The sequence below is a fragment of the Ambystoma mexicanum genome, chromosome 10 (genome assembly GCF_040938575.1).
Source record: "Ambystoma mexicanum isolate Mex_15411 chromosome 10, UKY_AmexF1_1, whole genome shotgun sequence".
Lineage (NCBI taxonomy): Eukaryota > Metazoa > Chordata > Amphibia > Caudata > Ambystomatidae > Ambystoma > Ambystoma mexicanum.
In genome coordinates this window covers 1,381,509,698-1,381,526,325 of record NC_090932.1, presented here as the reverse complement: position 1 = coordinate 1,381,526,325, position 16,628 = coordinate 1,381,509,698, and the positions used below count along the sequence as shown (strand labels likewise).

At 50.4% G+C, this 16,628-nt stretch overlaps 1 protein-coding gene across 13 annotated transcripts in view; it reads right to left on the bottom strand.

The window, feature by feature from the left end:
• The window catches only part of GIT2 (GIT ArfGAP 2), a 2,415,297-nt gene that overhangs the window by 1,146,713 nt on the left and 1,251,956 nt on the right, over positions 1 to 16,628 (bottom strand). For all 13 annotated transcript variants that reach the window (XM_069619395.1, XM_069619396.1, XM_069619398.1 and 10 more), the window contains one exon: positions 7,649 to 7,760. In XM_069619395.1, the coding sequence (XP_069475496.1) occupies positions 7,649 to 7,760 (112 nt within the window). The remainder of the gene's footprint in view (positions 1 to 7,648; positions 7,761 to 16,628) is intronic.

Here is a 16,628-nt window from a genome sequence, read left to right as displayed (position 1 = left end):
AGTTCTTTAGCTTTAGATTTTGGAGGGGTAGATACATTTTTTATGAATCGTCATGTTTTTGATTTCTGTTTCCCCGCTGGCAAGCTCTTGGTAATTACAATGTTTCCTTTGGAAGCTAGTGCTGTGTTTTTCTTTGAATTGCCAGTTAAACCCTTTGGTTTATTAAACATGTCAAAAGGATTGTTTATGAATGGAATTTGTTTTTTATTAAGATTGGTGGGATGCTCTACAGATATTAAAGTAGCATTTGTTGGTAAAATTTGAACCTGATTAATATTAAGTTCTTCAAAAGCGCCAGAAGTTTTTCTGTGGTGATAGACTCCGATAAGTTATCTCCAAGTCCCACTTCTTTTATATAGACTTTTTTAGGAGTTAGAGAGGAGCTGTCAGCATTGGGAACCATGCTTTTTTCTTTGAGTTCTGCCTCATCATTCTGTGTGGATGCTCTTTGGTCGGTGCTTTTGATATCCGGAGAACCGGAGGTCGTTTTATCCAAATGTTTCATGACCAACGCTAATAAATGTTCTTGTGTTTTATATGAGGCTTGGGTTTGGGCAGTGTCCCTCAATAATTTGGTCATTAGTTCTGTTTGGCAGGACACTTTCTGCTCCAACGTTTCATAGAGCCTGGCAATAGATAGTAAGGCAGTATTAATGGCGCTTAACATATTGTTAAGGGCTGGGGCTTCTGGAAAAGAAAAACATTGATATTGTTGGTCACAGATAAAAAAAACTGTCGATTGGAGGACAGTTCAGTAAATTGAGAATGCTGCAGGGTCGGAGCTATGAAAGATGGTGAATTGGCCGAAGATTGGTTGGGTGACTTGTCAAACATAGTTGGAGATTTTGAAAGATCATGACTGTTCGGATTGGCGGTGTCATTGGGCGGGATGACTTCAGTAATTGGGAAGTTTATTACTTTGTAATAATCAGTTCCATCATCTAACTGTACCAAGTCCCCTGTATTAGAGCATATATATAATATGTCTTGAGAGTTGTGGGATGGAACAAGTTACTTACCTTTAATTGTTGTTCTCCAGCATGGGTCTGGCATGGATTCACATGCTCAAGAATATTCCCTGTCGTCAGGCTGGGAATCCTCGGTAAAGAAGAAAATCAGTTACAGTTTCGTTTCTGAACCGTCTTTCTCCTAATAACCGATCACTGGTCTCTGGGTGATACTGACCCCAGCCAATGACTGCCCTCCACCTAAGCCCCTCCCCTCAGGCAGCCATCTTCAGATTTGGCAGCACGTAAAGTGGCAGTAGAACCAAGAGAAAAGCCGCAGAGGGGTAGGCGGGAGGATTTGCATGTGAATCCATGCCAGACCCAAGCTGGAGAACAACTGTTACAGGTAAGTAACTTGTTCCTTCGCCAGCATGGGGTCTGGCATGGATTCACATGCTCATGGATACAAGAATACATAGCAGTACACACATGCACAGCCACGGGAGGTGGCAAGGCTCAACATTAAGCATTTCAACAAATCAACATTAAGCATCTCTTATCTCCTCACCAGGCTCACCTTCAAGCAAACAGGTTGCGCAGCACTACTTGGCCGACTCTGGACTCCTCCCTGGAATCCTGTTTGACGCAGTAGAATCTTGTGAAGGTGTGTGTCGACCTCCACGTAGCAGCCCTGCAGATGTCCAGCAGGGGCACACCAGACAGGAACGCAGTAGTTGCAGCGATCGCTCTGGTCGAATGGGTCCTCGGACAGCCAGGCAACGGTCGGTTTGCCAACCGGTGACAATGGGTGATGCTGCCGGAGAGCCACCTGGAAATGGAAGCCTTGGAGAGGGCCTTCCCTTGGTTCACAGGGCCAAAGTTCACAAGCAGCTGGGATGCCTTCCGAGAATCCTTCGTTCGGTCCACGTAGAACTTCAGCGCTCTAGCCACATCCAGCGAGTGCAAAGTCCCCTCAGCCAGCGACGAAGGCGACGGGAAGAAAACTGGTAACACCAAGGGTTTGTTGAGATGGGAGTCTGACAGCACCTTGGGCATGAAGGAGGGGTGCATCCTCAGCACGACTCCTCGTCTCGTGGACGGTCAAGTACGCAGGCTTACAGCAGAGGGCCTCGATCTCTCCCACTCGTCGTGCGGATGCGATAGCCACAAGAAATGCTGCCTTCCACAACAGGAATTTCAGGGTAGACGAATGCAAAGGTTCGAATGGCGGACCACATTGAGCTCCCACGACGGGGCCGGAGCCCTCACCAGCAGGAACGAGCGGAAAAGTCCTTTCATGAACTCCTTCACCAGGCGATGAGACCACAGCGACGACCGCCCCGGAGTTCTGGTATAGCGGGAGATAGCCGCCAGATGAATTTTGATGGAGGCGTGCACCAGCTCCACCTTGGCCAGCGACAGCAAATATGGCAGAACCTGAAGGGCCGTAATCCGTAGAGGTTTTATCTTCTGTGCACAGCACCAGACGGTGAATCTCTTCCATTTATGTCCATAGCAGTTAAGAGTCGAGGAAGCCCTGGCAAGTACCGCCTTGCAGTCCGCCGGGATCTCGTAGCCTCCGAACTCTAGTGCTGCAGTAGCCATGCCTGCAGGTTCAGCGACCCTGGGTCGTGGTGCAGGATCGCGCCTCCTTCCCTGGCGAGAAGATCTGCGTCTGCCGGAAGCTTGACTGGAGGGGACGCTGACATGTCCAGAAGGTCCGGGTACCATATCTGCCTCGGCCACGCAGGTGCGACAAGGATCATCCTGCACCGGGAACATCTAAGTTGACTGATGAGTCGCAGAAGCAACAGCAACAGTAGGAATGCATAGAGAAACAGGCCGTCCCAGGGCAAGGAGAATGCATCCCACATGCTCCCCGGCTGGGTAAACCTGCTGGCGAACCTCCGGCACTTGGTGTTCGTCGCCTTCGCAAACAGATCGATCTGGGGATTGCCCCATCGTTGGAATAGCAGATCCACTTGATCCTGCCGAAGCTCCCACTGGTGGCAAGAGCACAGCTCCCTGCTGAGTGAGTCGGCGACAGTGTTTTTCACACCTGTCAGGTGAAAGGGTACCAGGAACATCCCTTGCGCGACGGCCCAGTGCCACAGATACTGCGCTTCCCGGGAGAGAGCTGGAGATCTGGTCCCCCCCTGCTTCTGAATGTAGAACATTGTGGTGGTGTTGTCGGTGAAGACCTGCACCACCTTGCCCTTGAGGGACAGAAGGAAGGACCTGAGGGCCCAAAACACGGCCCGGAGCTCCAGGACGTTGATGTGCAGCGACATCTCCTCCGGGAGCCAAAGGCCTCTTGTGTGGAGATCTCTGGTGTTTGCGCCCCCTCCCTCCATGGAGGTGTCCCTCGTCACCGTCTCCTGATGCGCTGGGGTCTGAAAGTCCATGCCCGCCGCGAGATGCGCGCGGGTGCCCCAACACCGGATCACTCGACTGAATGTCTCGTTGAGGGCGATCTTGTCTTCGAAGCTTCCCACCACTTGTATTCAACGGGGGTGAAGGAACTCCTGCAGCGGCCGCATCCGCAACCTGCACAGCCGAACGAGATAGATGCATGACGACAACGTGCCGAGCAGGGACTTGATGGACCTCACCTTGGCAACTTCCCTGGTCAACAGCCTTGTACCTTGCCCAGGATGGCTTTTATCCTCTCCTCTGAAGGTGAAGCCAGTCGTGCCACCGTGTTGAGCCTGGCTCCCAGGATCAGGTTGTCCTGCGATGGCACAAAGCAAGACTTTGCATAGTTTATCGAGAACCCCAGTTCTGTGAGTAGGCGGACGGTCCTCGCTGTATGTTCGACTGCGAGTTCCCTTGACTTCGCTCGGATGAGCCAATCGTCCAGGTAGGGGTAGACGTGGATCCCCTGCAGGCGCAGCCGTGCCACCACCGGTGCCAGGCACTTGGTGAAGACCCTTGGGGCTGACTTCAAAGCGAAGGGGAGGGCCTTGAAATGGTAGTGCCGCCCTTGGACCACAAAGCGCAGAAACTTTCGAGGCCCCTTGTGTATGGGGATGTAGAAGTATGCATCCTCCAGGTCCATCGACAACAGGAAGTCCCCTTCTTCCAGCTGTCTCAGCACGTGCTGAAGGGTGACCATCCGGAAGTTCTTGGATTTTATGTATTTGTTGAGCCAGTGGAGATCTAGAATGGGCCGCCAGCCGCCAATCTTCTTTCGGACGATGAAGTACCGCGTGCATACTCTAGAGCCCCGCAGCCTCTTCGGGACGAGCTCTATCGCACCCTTTTTCAGCATTGCTGGTACCTCCAGAAGTAGTTGTGGAATGTGGTTTTCTTTTCTGGCCACCGGTGGAAAACGGGGACACTTCCTTTGGAACTCCAGGGTGTGTCTGTGGGCCAGGGCATCCAGCAAGCAACGGTCGGTGGAGATGGATTTCCACACGCCGACGAAGTTCGCCAGCCGGCCTCCCACCCGGGTGCTCGGGTGGGGGCCCGGCACAACAGCCGGTTAAGTCCTGCTTCACCTGGGCCTTACCACCTTGGCCCCGCTGACGACGACGACGAGGACGATGTCCTCCGGCCTCTGTAGGCCTCCTGGGATGAGGAACAGGCCGCTTGATGGTATGAAGAAGAACTTCCAACTAATCCTTTGGAAGCACCCTGCTTGCCTCCAGAGGACAGAAAGGACGGCCGTCGTTGTTGGAGCGGGCCTAAGGCACGGGCTGTCTCGTTGTCTGCCTTGATGGCCTGCAGTGACTCGTCCACTGCCTTGCCAAACAAGTTGTCTCCGTCAAAGGGCATTTCCAGTACCCTCGCCTGTACGGCATGACGAAAGTCTGTGGCCCTGAGCCAACCACGCCGGCGAAGACAAACACTGTTGCCCATCTGGTGGAAGCCGGTGTCGGCGATGTCCGTGGCCACCGTGATGGCATGGTCCGAAGCCACCTCGCCTTCTTGTAAGATTTCAAGGGCCTCCACCCTCTTGTCGTCTGGGAGGAAATCCAGGAGAGGGCCGATTTTAAACCATAGCTCCCTATCGTAGCGGGCCACGATAGCGAGAGTGTTGGCCGCCTTAATGGTCGTCGCCGCTGACGCGATGACCCGACGTCCCATGGAGTTCAGCTTCTTCCCCTTGCCGTCCGGTGGGGAAGTGGAAGTCGATACCGTCGCCCCTGCCGATTTCTTCCTGGTCACCGCGGAGACCACAGAGTCCGGGGACAGCTGCGCTCTGAGGCACATGGGGGCAGAGTCTGGAACCCGGTATTTCTTCTCGTACCGGTCTCTCCTCGACGGGGCCGAGGATGGGTTCTTCAGGAGGGACAGCCCTTCGTCCCAGATGTCGTCCAACAATAGGACCGAGAGTCTTCCTCTTGGCATCTCGTCGCTGATAAAAGAATCCCTCCTTCTTCTGTTCTTCGGGGCGCAGCTGAAAAAGCTCTGAGGCCCTAGCTATCATGGCGTGGAACGAGCCAATTTCGTCAGGCGGAGAAGCCCGGGGTGGCGGTGAAAGGAGATTGGTTCCGTCGTCGCCGCCGTCCGTTTCCGTCTCGTTCCTCGGCGGAGGGGATGGAGGTGAAGGATGGCAGAGTGGGGGTGGATGAACTCGCCTCCGCTTGGGTGGAGGGCTTCCTGACGGTCCAGGTGCCGCTGGATCACCCGCAGGTGGCAAGGGCATCCTTGTCCTTATTTCGGAGCACAGGGTGTGCAGGGCCAGTAAGATGTCCTCCAACCTGTCCGTCGGTGGTGGCAGCTTTTGCGACGGGAGTAGAAGCTCGAGATCTGTAGCACAAGGACTCCCAACACTTGAACATGTGGTAAAAATCTGAAGATGGCTGCCTGAGGAGGGGCTTAGGTAGAGGGCAGTCATTGGCTGGGTGAAGTATCACCCAGAGACCAGTGATTGGTTATTAGGACAAAGACAGTTCAGAAACGAAACTGAAACTGATTTTTTTCTTTACCGAGGATTCCTAGCCTGACGACGGGGAATATTCATGAGCATGTGAATCCATGCCAGACCCCATGCTGGAGAAGTGTTGTTATGAGTGTTCATAAATTCATATGCATCATCATCCACTTCGCCCTCTAAGGTCAGCTCATTATAGGCTGCCCTCAATTTTTGGTGCGCTTGTATTGAACAAATTGCCATTAAAGTTTGCGGCTGATCTTTTTTAGGTGAGTGTGATTTGGGAGAGGTGTGATCGGCTGGTGAGGTGGTTTGAATTTCACCGCTTTGACAAGCAGACTCCAGCACGGAGTCAGTAATTGCTACATGATCTGGTGGAATGTAGTCAACTCTGCTAAGAGGCACGGGATGTGACAATCCGTTATGCCTCAATGTCTCAACATTAAAAAAAAAAGACTGTTTGAACAAGGCGCAAAGAGAATTTGTGATGCAACAGGTAAACGGCTTGTGTTCTGATGAGATTGCTTTTGGTCTTTTGTATAGAAGGACCGAATGTCATTTGAGACTGAGAGTGCGCGCTGGAGGGCTTTCATGAAAACAAAATTTTGGCAGCGGGTATAACCGCCGATTTCGTTGGGGGGTGGGTTGCTGGGTTAGTACCTTCATCAAGCACATTTAACAAAGGCATACCTGATTTCAAAGAGTACATAAGACCCAATTGATGATGAACTTATTTGCACCACAAACAAGTGAGAGTCCACTGCCTCCAGCTTTCCCGCTATACAGCAATTCACTTGGCAATCCACTTGCCAAATGCGTGCGCGCAAATGCGCGAGATTCTTGCCTTAACAAGGCTGCTGGGAAGGGAGGCGGGGCTCGCTCCGATAATGTTGAAAGAGGAAACAAATAAATAAACGAACGCTTCGCTCACTCACGTGTGTAACAAGACACCAGCTCATAAAGTGTTTGTACCAGTCCAATTGCAGCAGTCTACGTATCAGGAAGCAAATAAGAGTCCGAAGGGAGCTCCAAACAGCGTACCACAGCGTGACAGCAATTCACTTGGTAATCCACTTGCCAAATGCGCAAGATTCTTGCCTTAAGAAGCCTGCTGGGACGGGAGGCGGGGTTCGCTCAGTCCAATTGCAGCAGTCTACATATCAGGAAGCAAATAGAGTCAGCAGGGAGCTCCAAACAGCGTACCACAACGTGACAGCAATTCACTTGGCAATCCACTAGCCAAATGCGCAAGATTCTTGCCTTAAGAAGCCTGCTGGGACGGTAGGCGGGGCTCGCTCAGTCCAATTGCAGCAGTCTACATATCAGGAAGCAAATAGAGTCAGCAGGGAGCTCCAAACAGCGTACCACAGCGAGACAGCAATTCACTTGGCAATCCAATTGGCAATACTGTTACTTTTGCTTTTGTGTCTGCCAAGATTAAATAAAGAGGATACAAAAAACAAGAGAAAACTACACCTCTGCAACCAACTGACATAAAACAGCTGCAGCCAATGCATCATAGCACCATAGGCATATGAGGCCCCCCTCCGGTCACAGATGCCTCTATGCCATTGGCACAGAACACCTAGACACACAGAACCACATTCAGAGCTCATGGTACTTCCCATCTGTAGGCATCAAAACAGCAGCAAATCTAGCTTGCATTTTTCCCTCTTTCTCTAACCTACCCTTTCTCTTTTAGGACTGCCAGAGAGCCTTGGGAACATGCAAATGTCATTGGAGAGTTGTATGAATCCCAGCAACATGGCATAATTTTAAAAACAGTGTTTGCTTAAAAAACGAAATCTAAATTCAAGTTTACCTTTTGAACCAGAGGTACCATTTCCTTGCTGTCTTCTCTTTGCATCACTCAAAATATCTATGACCAATGTAGCAAATTCATGAGCATTAAAACGAGCAAGTTTTTGTCTACCCTGAAACATAAAACAAGATGAGCATTACTATAGTTGAACAATCTAACATCAATGTTGTTTAAAACATGTTCAGTGCTGCAATTATTATGTGTATCTAAGAAAATGCACAGTGAATGACCAACGCAGTTTGAATGTGCTCTATTTTTTTTTCAAATCATTTATTTAACCAAAGATGCAAGGCATACATTGGGCCTCATTACGAGTTGGCCGGTAAAAAAAGCAAATTATTGGTTGATTCTGGGTCAGCGTGCACACGCATTCCGGCATGCCGGAAACAGCTGCACCAGCATGCTGGTAAGGACCTCCAAACCCCCGATAGAGGCAAACCGGAAGCAACGTCATCGCGTCAGAACGGGAAATGTTCCAGCGGCCATCTTAAAAAACACAATCCATTGCAATCCTCTGCCTACAGCACCTGGACTGGAGAACTGTGCAGTGTGTCACGAAGCTGAGGACCATGGCTACCAGGAAAGGCACAGTGCGGCTGTGAAAGCCACATTTCAGCGACGAGGAGCTAAACATGCTCGCTGACACACTGGTGGAGGACACAGTGTAGTTTTCTGTGCAGACCTGCGCCCAGTGGCTCAAATCCGCAAGAAAAACATATGGGGCAAAGGTCTCTGTGGTGGGGACACCACCATGCACCAAACGTGACTGCAGGAAATGCTGGGACGATCTGTAGCTGCGTGTCAGCAACATCCTATCTGCGAATCGCAGCCAGGGCCTGGCCACAGGTGGAGGAGCACCATCCCCTATAAAGCTAGCACAATGGGAGGAGACATGCAGCACATTCATGGATATGGAGTCCACCGAGGGTCCCTTCATCGGCCGATGACGGTGAGCGACCCTTAGCGTAATAGAAAAGTCTCAACACACACCTAATACCCCCAGCACAATGGCAGAGTCCAAATGGCAGGTAGACGAGAGCAACTATGTGGCCCATCACCTCCCACCTAAAGTCAGCCCCTACAAAACCACAAAGTCCCTGCCATGAAAAAACACCCAACAAACCCCACTGACACAAACCACGAGTCCCCAATTGCAAGCACATGCACCATCTGCATGTGCACACACACATATACATCACTATGCAGATGCAGGCCTGACCACTGTGCCATCCCATTGCATGGTGCACACATCAACACTACCAATTGCACACTTGACCCACCCACCATGACCATGCACGCAGTGTAAACACAAATGCAACTACGCACATAGTGCAAGCAGATCTGACCCACATCTGAACAACACATGGCACACAGCACCTGAGGCATGGCTACAACACGCAAGCCACGATACACCTGTAGGCCACCCAACAGACACCATGCACATCATGGCTGCACCAGAAGGATGAACAAACACTGCACCCCCCAACCCGCAACTCCTGTAAGCACCATGGCCGCCCCTCCAACATGTCCACGAGAATGCACAGGACTCTAAATGTACTATCATCGATATATGTAGGATGAACATTGACCCATTACTGATGCCCTGCCTCTCTGTCCCCCAAAGGCACAGGATCAGACAGCGAGGCGGAACACATCACGATACTCCCAGGAAAACACCTGGATGTCAGAGCCGAGGGAACGACGACGCCCCTAGGCATTCTACCTCAAGGGCTGGCCAGAAGCGTCCCACTGCTCCCAAGCCACGCCGACCCGGCCAACAGGGCGCACAGGCTGGAGAACAAGCCAAGCAGCAACCACCGACACCCAGAAAGGGGCCCTAGCAAACACACACTGCTGGCATCAAGGCACCCCTGCCAAAAGCCACCCCTGCCACAAAGGTCCCAAGCCAAAAAAACAACACCTGGGTCACAGGAAACACCTAAGGTGGAAGAGGCGGGATTCCCAGTGGCCAGTGAAGTAGAGGGGCCACATGCAACGGCTACCAGTGATCTGAGTGAGGCGCGACAATCTGCGCAACACAGTGCTGAGGAGGAGGATGAAGTGGAGGAAGCAGACACTGCAGCCAATAGCATGCCTGATGACATGCCAAATACCCCACCCATGCTGCCTACCCCAAAGTTCTCAGCGGAACCTGGGTCAGGTGGAGAAGGCACTGTGGAGGACATGGCCCTAGTTGCAGGCAGTCCCGGTAACACACACACACACCACCTCCTGTGCAATCAACAGCTGCACAATCCATCAGGGACCTGGAGGGGCGGCTGACCCGCATGGTGGAGCACCAGCAGGCCATGCATGACATGGTCAGGCAGTATGTGGCGGAATGTGAAGCCACACGCCAGGCCATGAAGGAGAATTCCAGTACAGTCAGCCGTGCCGTGTACCGTGTGGCCCGGCGCGTGCGTGAAGGTATGGCAGCCATGACACAAGCCGTCACCCAGTTGGTTGCCACCATGGCCCAACATCATAATGCAGAGGCCGACCCGCAACCTGCACCATCAACCAGCACAAAAACATGACTGGACATTGCTTTTCGAGTGTGTGTCAATTTATTTCTTAACAGTGCCCAGTGACCCTCATTCCCAGTGCCTTGTGTTACCCAGTCCATCAAAAGTATTGTGCAATCAAAATTTGGCATACAACACATCATTCATTCACATTGTGCCGTGGCCGATATGCAACATCTTCACCATCATCCTGCTCATCTTCTGGTGGAATCAGGTCTGTGTCAGGGGGAAGGGGTATGTTGCGACGGATGCACATGTTGCGCAGCATGGCGCATGCCAACACTATCTTGCCCACCTTCTCAGGCCTGTATATGAGTGCCCCACCCTTCAACAGGCTAAAAGTCTTCTCAATCGTGACACGAGTGTGTGCATGTGCACGGTTGTAGTCCTTTTCCTGCCTGATGGCGGTCAGGAGCCACGGCTTCAGGGGATACCCAGCATCACCTGCACAGGAGCAATGGAAAGTGTATTTGTGAACATTGTTCTCATTCCTTGTGTGTACTGCCTGTACAGTGTTCATGGTCACATGCCACAGATTATTCATGACTGAACTTGACATTTCCTTATAGTATTACCCAGGTAAGTGTACTAAGGGATGATCCATGGTTGTGGGGTATGTGTGCCGTTCGCGTCTTAGGGACCTTTCCATCAGATACCGGACTCACACAAATGAGGTGAGAAGGTCCATGATGTGCTGACATCTGATGGGTGTGTTGCATTAGGAAAATTTACAAGACATGTGGATTGCATCATGACACATTTGCCTGATGTGCTTGTTAGGGAGAATTCTCATTCAATGGCTAATTTCCCTTACCTAGTGAGTCCCTCAGCAGCTTTGCTGTATTTCTGGAGTTAATTTTTTCCCACTTGGTAAGAGTGTGAGCTTTTCCCCCACTCTTACCCATGTTTTCCCATGTGTATTTCATCTGTTTTTGTGATGGTGGGCTCTGGAGTACACCACTTCAGTAGCCCCCGTCTTTTTTGTGTTACACAGCACCTTCAGTGCAGTGACACAGGGTTGTCTTTTAGACTTCCCACCGACTCCATTTCTGGGGCTCACTGTTAGGCAGAAACCTGTGCAGTTCCCTTAGGGACCACTGCAAAAGATTTAAGACTACAGGTGTTTGGCAGTAAACCCACTTGGTAGCAGTCTGTACCACACAGATTCACTTGGTAGCTGTGGCCGAGCAGTCAGACTTCCCTCAAGAAGAGTTAGGCAGTATATAGAGTATACACAATAGGTACAGAGACACAGTAGCACAAGCAAACACTGACCAGAGCTTTGGTGTAAAAGTATATAATTATTTATTTAACGACACACTTGTAAATTACACTAGCATAAAGAGAAAAGAAAATTCAGCACACAGTCACTATTATACATATACAACCCTAATTACTTATCAGACAAGTCTTAGTGAGAAACACCACTTATTTTCAGACAGAGGTGAGCGCTTAACGTAAGATGGCACTTTAGTTATTAAAAAGGGAGGGAAAAAGGCAGAGTTATGGAAGCACACAAATTTCAATACTTTTAAAAGAACCACAGTAAGGCAGGATAGGCAGAGTTCTACTGGAGAACAAGGAAGTCAATTGCAAGGCCCAACTCTCGGAGAGAGCAAGCAGAAGGGGTCCAGGTTCACACAGTGGGGTTATGCCCAAAGAGTCTTGTAGATAGTTCGCACAAAAAGGATGAAATTAAAGTCAGGAAAAGTTCGCTTTGTTGTCCCAGGCCAGCCCAGGTTAGAAAGTCAAGGCTTTACTGTCACCCCGAACGATCTGTCGCAAGGGAAGCCAGGCGGGTCACAGTACCTTAAGTGTGAAGGAAGCTCCAGCGGGGGCAGTTGTTCCTGGCAGCGGGTGCAAGTCGGTGTTTCGTCCAGAGGAGGAGGAGGTCTCGCCGTGGAGGAAAGATGAAGGTCGTTGCACTGCCAGCGAAGAAACCAGCCGCGGAGTTCTTTCGGTTAAAAGGTACTACCCTTCTCTATGCGGTAACGGTAAGCCGTGGAATTCCGGTTGCCGGGGTGCTTGGCACGGGCAAGGCGGCCACGAAAATGCTCCAGGAAGGTGAAAAGGCGGCAAAAATGGTTATCCCCACCAGTCAAAGGAAGAAGACTCTCTGGACTGGAGATCTCCTCTGTCGTCGGGAAAAGTGGTGAGACGGTTCAGCAGGGCTCCACCGGTGGTGTCGTCGTTGCAGGTCGGCTCAGCTTCTCCCTCCTCAGATTCTTAGGTCCTGTGGTGACTTCTGAAGTTCCAGTCCCCAAAGCCCTGCTTTTATGCAGCAAACCCCCATTCATTCAGCCTAGCTGTTAATCAAACATGCTAAGTGGTGAGCCGGGCTGTTCAGCACTGGGCCAATCACACAAGAGTCCCCCTGTGGTACCCAGACAGAGTGGCATCACTTTTGGAGGCTTCTGTGGAGAAGCCCGCCAAAAAGTGGAACAAAGGGCTCGACTTGGGTTGGAGTCACAGAAGAGAACACAAACGCCATTTTAGAATCGACTTCTGGCAAAAAATACCAACCGGTGAATTCATATTAAATAAATAAACGGGTGGTATGTTCGAGGCTATAAGAATTAAATAATTAAAGTTGGTAGCCTCGAACAATGGGAAAATCCCATAGAGATATATTCGCGGTCGAATATAAAAAGTAGTATCCACTGCCACCAGCCAAATCTCGATCAGGGGGGACGGAGACGTGCCCCCTCGAACAACAAACCCCGGGGCAATAGAATTGCCCCGACCAGTACGTCCACAATATGATGGTTTGTACTGGTTTCTGTTCATAATTTGGGACTAGTAAAGCCAATGGTGACTTTACATGCCCTGGGAGACAGTAGTCAGTCCCAGGGTATGGAGTCTATGTTGGGGGGTCGCTACAACACCCCTGGGTTACGGCACGGAGAGTGCTGTGTAACCCACATCAAAAACACATGAGACCCTATGGAGTAAAAGACCCCATAGCCCATTAAACACATGGAAAGATAAAGGAACACCTCGAATCATGTCTAAGAGTGGGAGTAAAAAGAGTCTCACTCTTAGCAGGAGAAAAAAATAAACCCCAAAAATCCAGCAAAGCTGCTGGGGGACTCACTAGGTTTGGGAAATTAGCCTTTTCAGAGAATTCTCCCCAACACTGACTACTGTTCCCAAGAAAAGGGTAGAGTTGCCATTAACTTTACTTAGTCATTTCACCACAGATCCAGTACACCCCATCTTGCATGGAGTACTGTAAAGGGTTAATCCTTAGCCCTTTTTATCTGTATCTCCTAGAGCATTGTTTCGCTCTTAACATTTAGACTTGGCTGGTGGCAGTGGTATCTACCCTAACTTTTCTAACGCGATTATACTATATAAACGTGGTATTGTTTTAGGCTATTATATTAGCCTCGAACTTAAACCCGCTTGACCAAATACTCTTTCTTTTGGCTCCGGTCGGGTTTATTCGCCATTTCTTTTTGTTAAAGTCCTTCTTGTGTTTTACTTTGCGCGGCAAACCAGGTTTGCCTTCTTTGTTCACAGTCTTTTGGCGGGCTTCTGCCAAGAAGCCCTCCTCTTGACGCCTGGGTGTCTAGGTGGGCTGAATGTGAGGGAGGGGCGTAGTCACCCCCTGCACAGGTTATCCTAGGAAACCCAAGTCGCACTTTGCCATGATTGGCTGAGGTGGTTGTCCAGACTGGACAACCCCCCTGCTGCGTGATTGACAGCCAGGCTGTGTGAATGGGGGATTTTCGCATAAAAGGCAGTACTCTTAGGCTAGAAGTCAGAGTCGCCACTGTAACTACAAGGAACCAAAGAGAAGCGGAGAAGAAGTCGGCTGCTGCAACTATCCCATCCCGGTGAAGCCCTGCTGCAGTCCTAAGCTATCTCCTCTTCGACGACCAGAGAAGATCCGGTCCGGAGTCTTCTTCCCCTGAGCCTGGTGGGGATAACCAGCTCATCTGTACAGCCAGAGGATCCTCTTCGTGGTTGAAATCGCTGCACCTTGCTGTAGTGGTCCGGATAGCCATCTGAAGAGCCTCTCCTGTTTTTAAGGAGCGCACCTTTTATTCACCATCGCTGCTGCCGGTGTCATGATCTCTGCTTCCAAAAGATCAGGACTTGCCCGACTCCCTTGGAAGCAGACCCATAACCCCGGTTCCGAGTGCCAGCCAGTCCCAATTGGGACCTTTTGGACCCTGTCCTGGCGCCAGTGGCACCAGGCTCATAAAGATGCCCAGTCCCAGCGCTGGAAGCGCCGGGCTCATAATGTTTGGGTGGACTTACCTGCAGCAGACCATGCTGCTTACTTACCTGCCAGTTGAACCCCTGAACCTCTTCTGTTTGGGACTACTTTTCCTGTTGGGTGGGGCAGGAGCCACTCCCTAGGTTCAGAACACTGGAACTCTTCTGGAAAGCAGGAACTCTTTTCTTACCTAGGCGTGGCTGTGGAAGGAGACACCTAAGCACTACAGGAGGCTATTTAAACCACACCCGATGGATGAATCTTGCTTTGCGTTATTCTGCATTCTCTGCAGCAGAACGCTCATCGTGTCTTCTGCTTCTGATCCTGGGCCTAAGGGAACAAAGGCTTACCATCCTGGAATCCAGTCTTCAGCAGCACCTGTAAAGACAAAGAAAGAACAGGTTAGCACTACGGTCTTCAGTGGCAGCGCATCTCTTACCTGGTCCATCGGCTGTCACCAACGCCTCGCGCTGCATTCCGGCATCTGAAAGACAAAGGCTTACCTACTCTTCGCATGCTCCGGAGGTCTTTGCACTGCATTCCGGCATCTGAAAGACAAAAGCTTACCAGCTCTTCGCACGCTCCGGAGGCCTTCGGAGCTGCAGCCCGCATCTGAAAGACAAATGAAGGTGCGTTTAAAGACATTGGGCAACTTTATTACTTACGTGCCATTACTCCTTCCCACGCCGAATCCAGTGGGTATTCCAGCACCCTTCAGCTTCTCTAAAGCTCCGAACTTGTACCTGCAAGATAAAAGGGACAGTCAGTGTGCATCGTGAAGCAGGCTACAAGCGCTTACTTACGTGCTTCCAGGCGCTTCTATTCCTCACGCGGGTTCGATCCTCAACTCTCATCAGCCCGCCATCCGCCATCGCCGGAAACCTGCAAAACAAGAGATATCATTACAAAAGACTTTTAAGACATTTGAAGTGCCCAGAACTTACCGTTCGTGCAGTTAACGACGGACAGCAGTCCTCTGAGGTCAAGAGGCCTGCACCCTTATCCAGTGAAGAAACTGGTTACGGCACCCTGCCCCGAGGCAGATGGAGAGCTCGGCGTTCACTTAACTAAGGTGAGGGCTTTAACCTTTGGGGTTCTACAGGAGAAGAGAAAGGGAAGAGGAAAGAGGCACCCAATAACCCCAGTCCATTAATCCCATATTTTCTATCTGCAGACATCCTTCTCTTCGAGTCAGACATACAGTGCACAGAGGTCCAGCCCAAAGAGCCAACCGTGTGTTACACATCACCTTTGAAGATACGGCATTCACCCAGTCAAGACCGGCGCCTCTGCGGGAATCAGGTGAGCGTTACAGCCGGCTTCAGCCCTGTGTGGTGCAGACACCTCCAAAGGTCGTCCTTCTTGCCGAAGCTCCAGGAACTGTGGGTCTGCAGGAAACTACCAGGAACAACTGCTGTGGCACCAGCTTCTTCATTGAATAAGGTACTGTGTTCTGCTTGAGGAAATAGGGTGAATCCCCTTTTCTCCTCCTACAAGGCTTGTCCTTATCTTCCCCCCTTTCTTATAACTTTTGCTTCCTCCATTGACAACATCTAAGTACTCCTGGCTAAGTTGAATCGTGAACTGTCCGACTGTGTGATCCTCGACAACAGGAACCCGGTTCCACTGGACACTGGCTCCAACCCATTGACTCTTGAATTTCTGTCTATGAGTGTTCTCTGATTCTGTCTGCCTTGACAAAAGTATTGCCTATGATTTTTGCCCCCAACTCTCTCTGGGTATCTCAGGTGCTAAGTGTGTTTTTGCCCCGGTAGCATTTCTTGCCGCGGATATGCATTTCTTTAGTAAGACCGAACTGTCATTACTGTCAAAAAGTGATCGCAAATGTATTTCCGGTAACGTCTTTTGTTTCACAACACTGATCCGTTAAAACATAGGGTACTTACCTTGAAGTTATACCGTACAAAGTGAATTGGTTGGTTGTAGTATATTTTACATGTGGTTTTGAATTAATAGAAGTGTTGTGTTTATAACAAACGGTTTAAAAATAAATGTACTTATATTTTTTACCTGAAACCTTGAGTCAGTGTTTGCTTGAGTCACAGTAATTGTGGTCCCTTTGTGTCATCTCCGCTACTGCTCATATACTCTTGAGATAAGCCTGGCTGCTCCGCTACTGCTACCACTTTAACATAGTAGTACAGGCTGTACCAAAGGTAAAACTTGTATTACCACTTGTAGTCTTAATTGCGTGTAGTGGTCGCTAAGG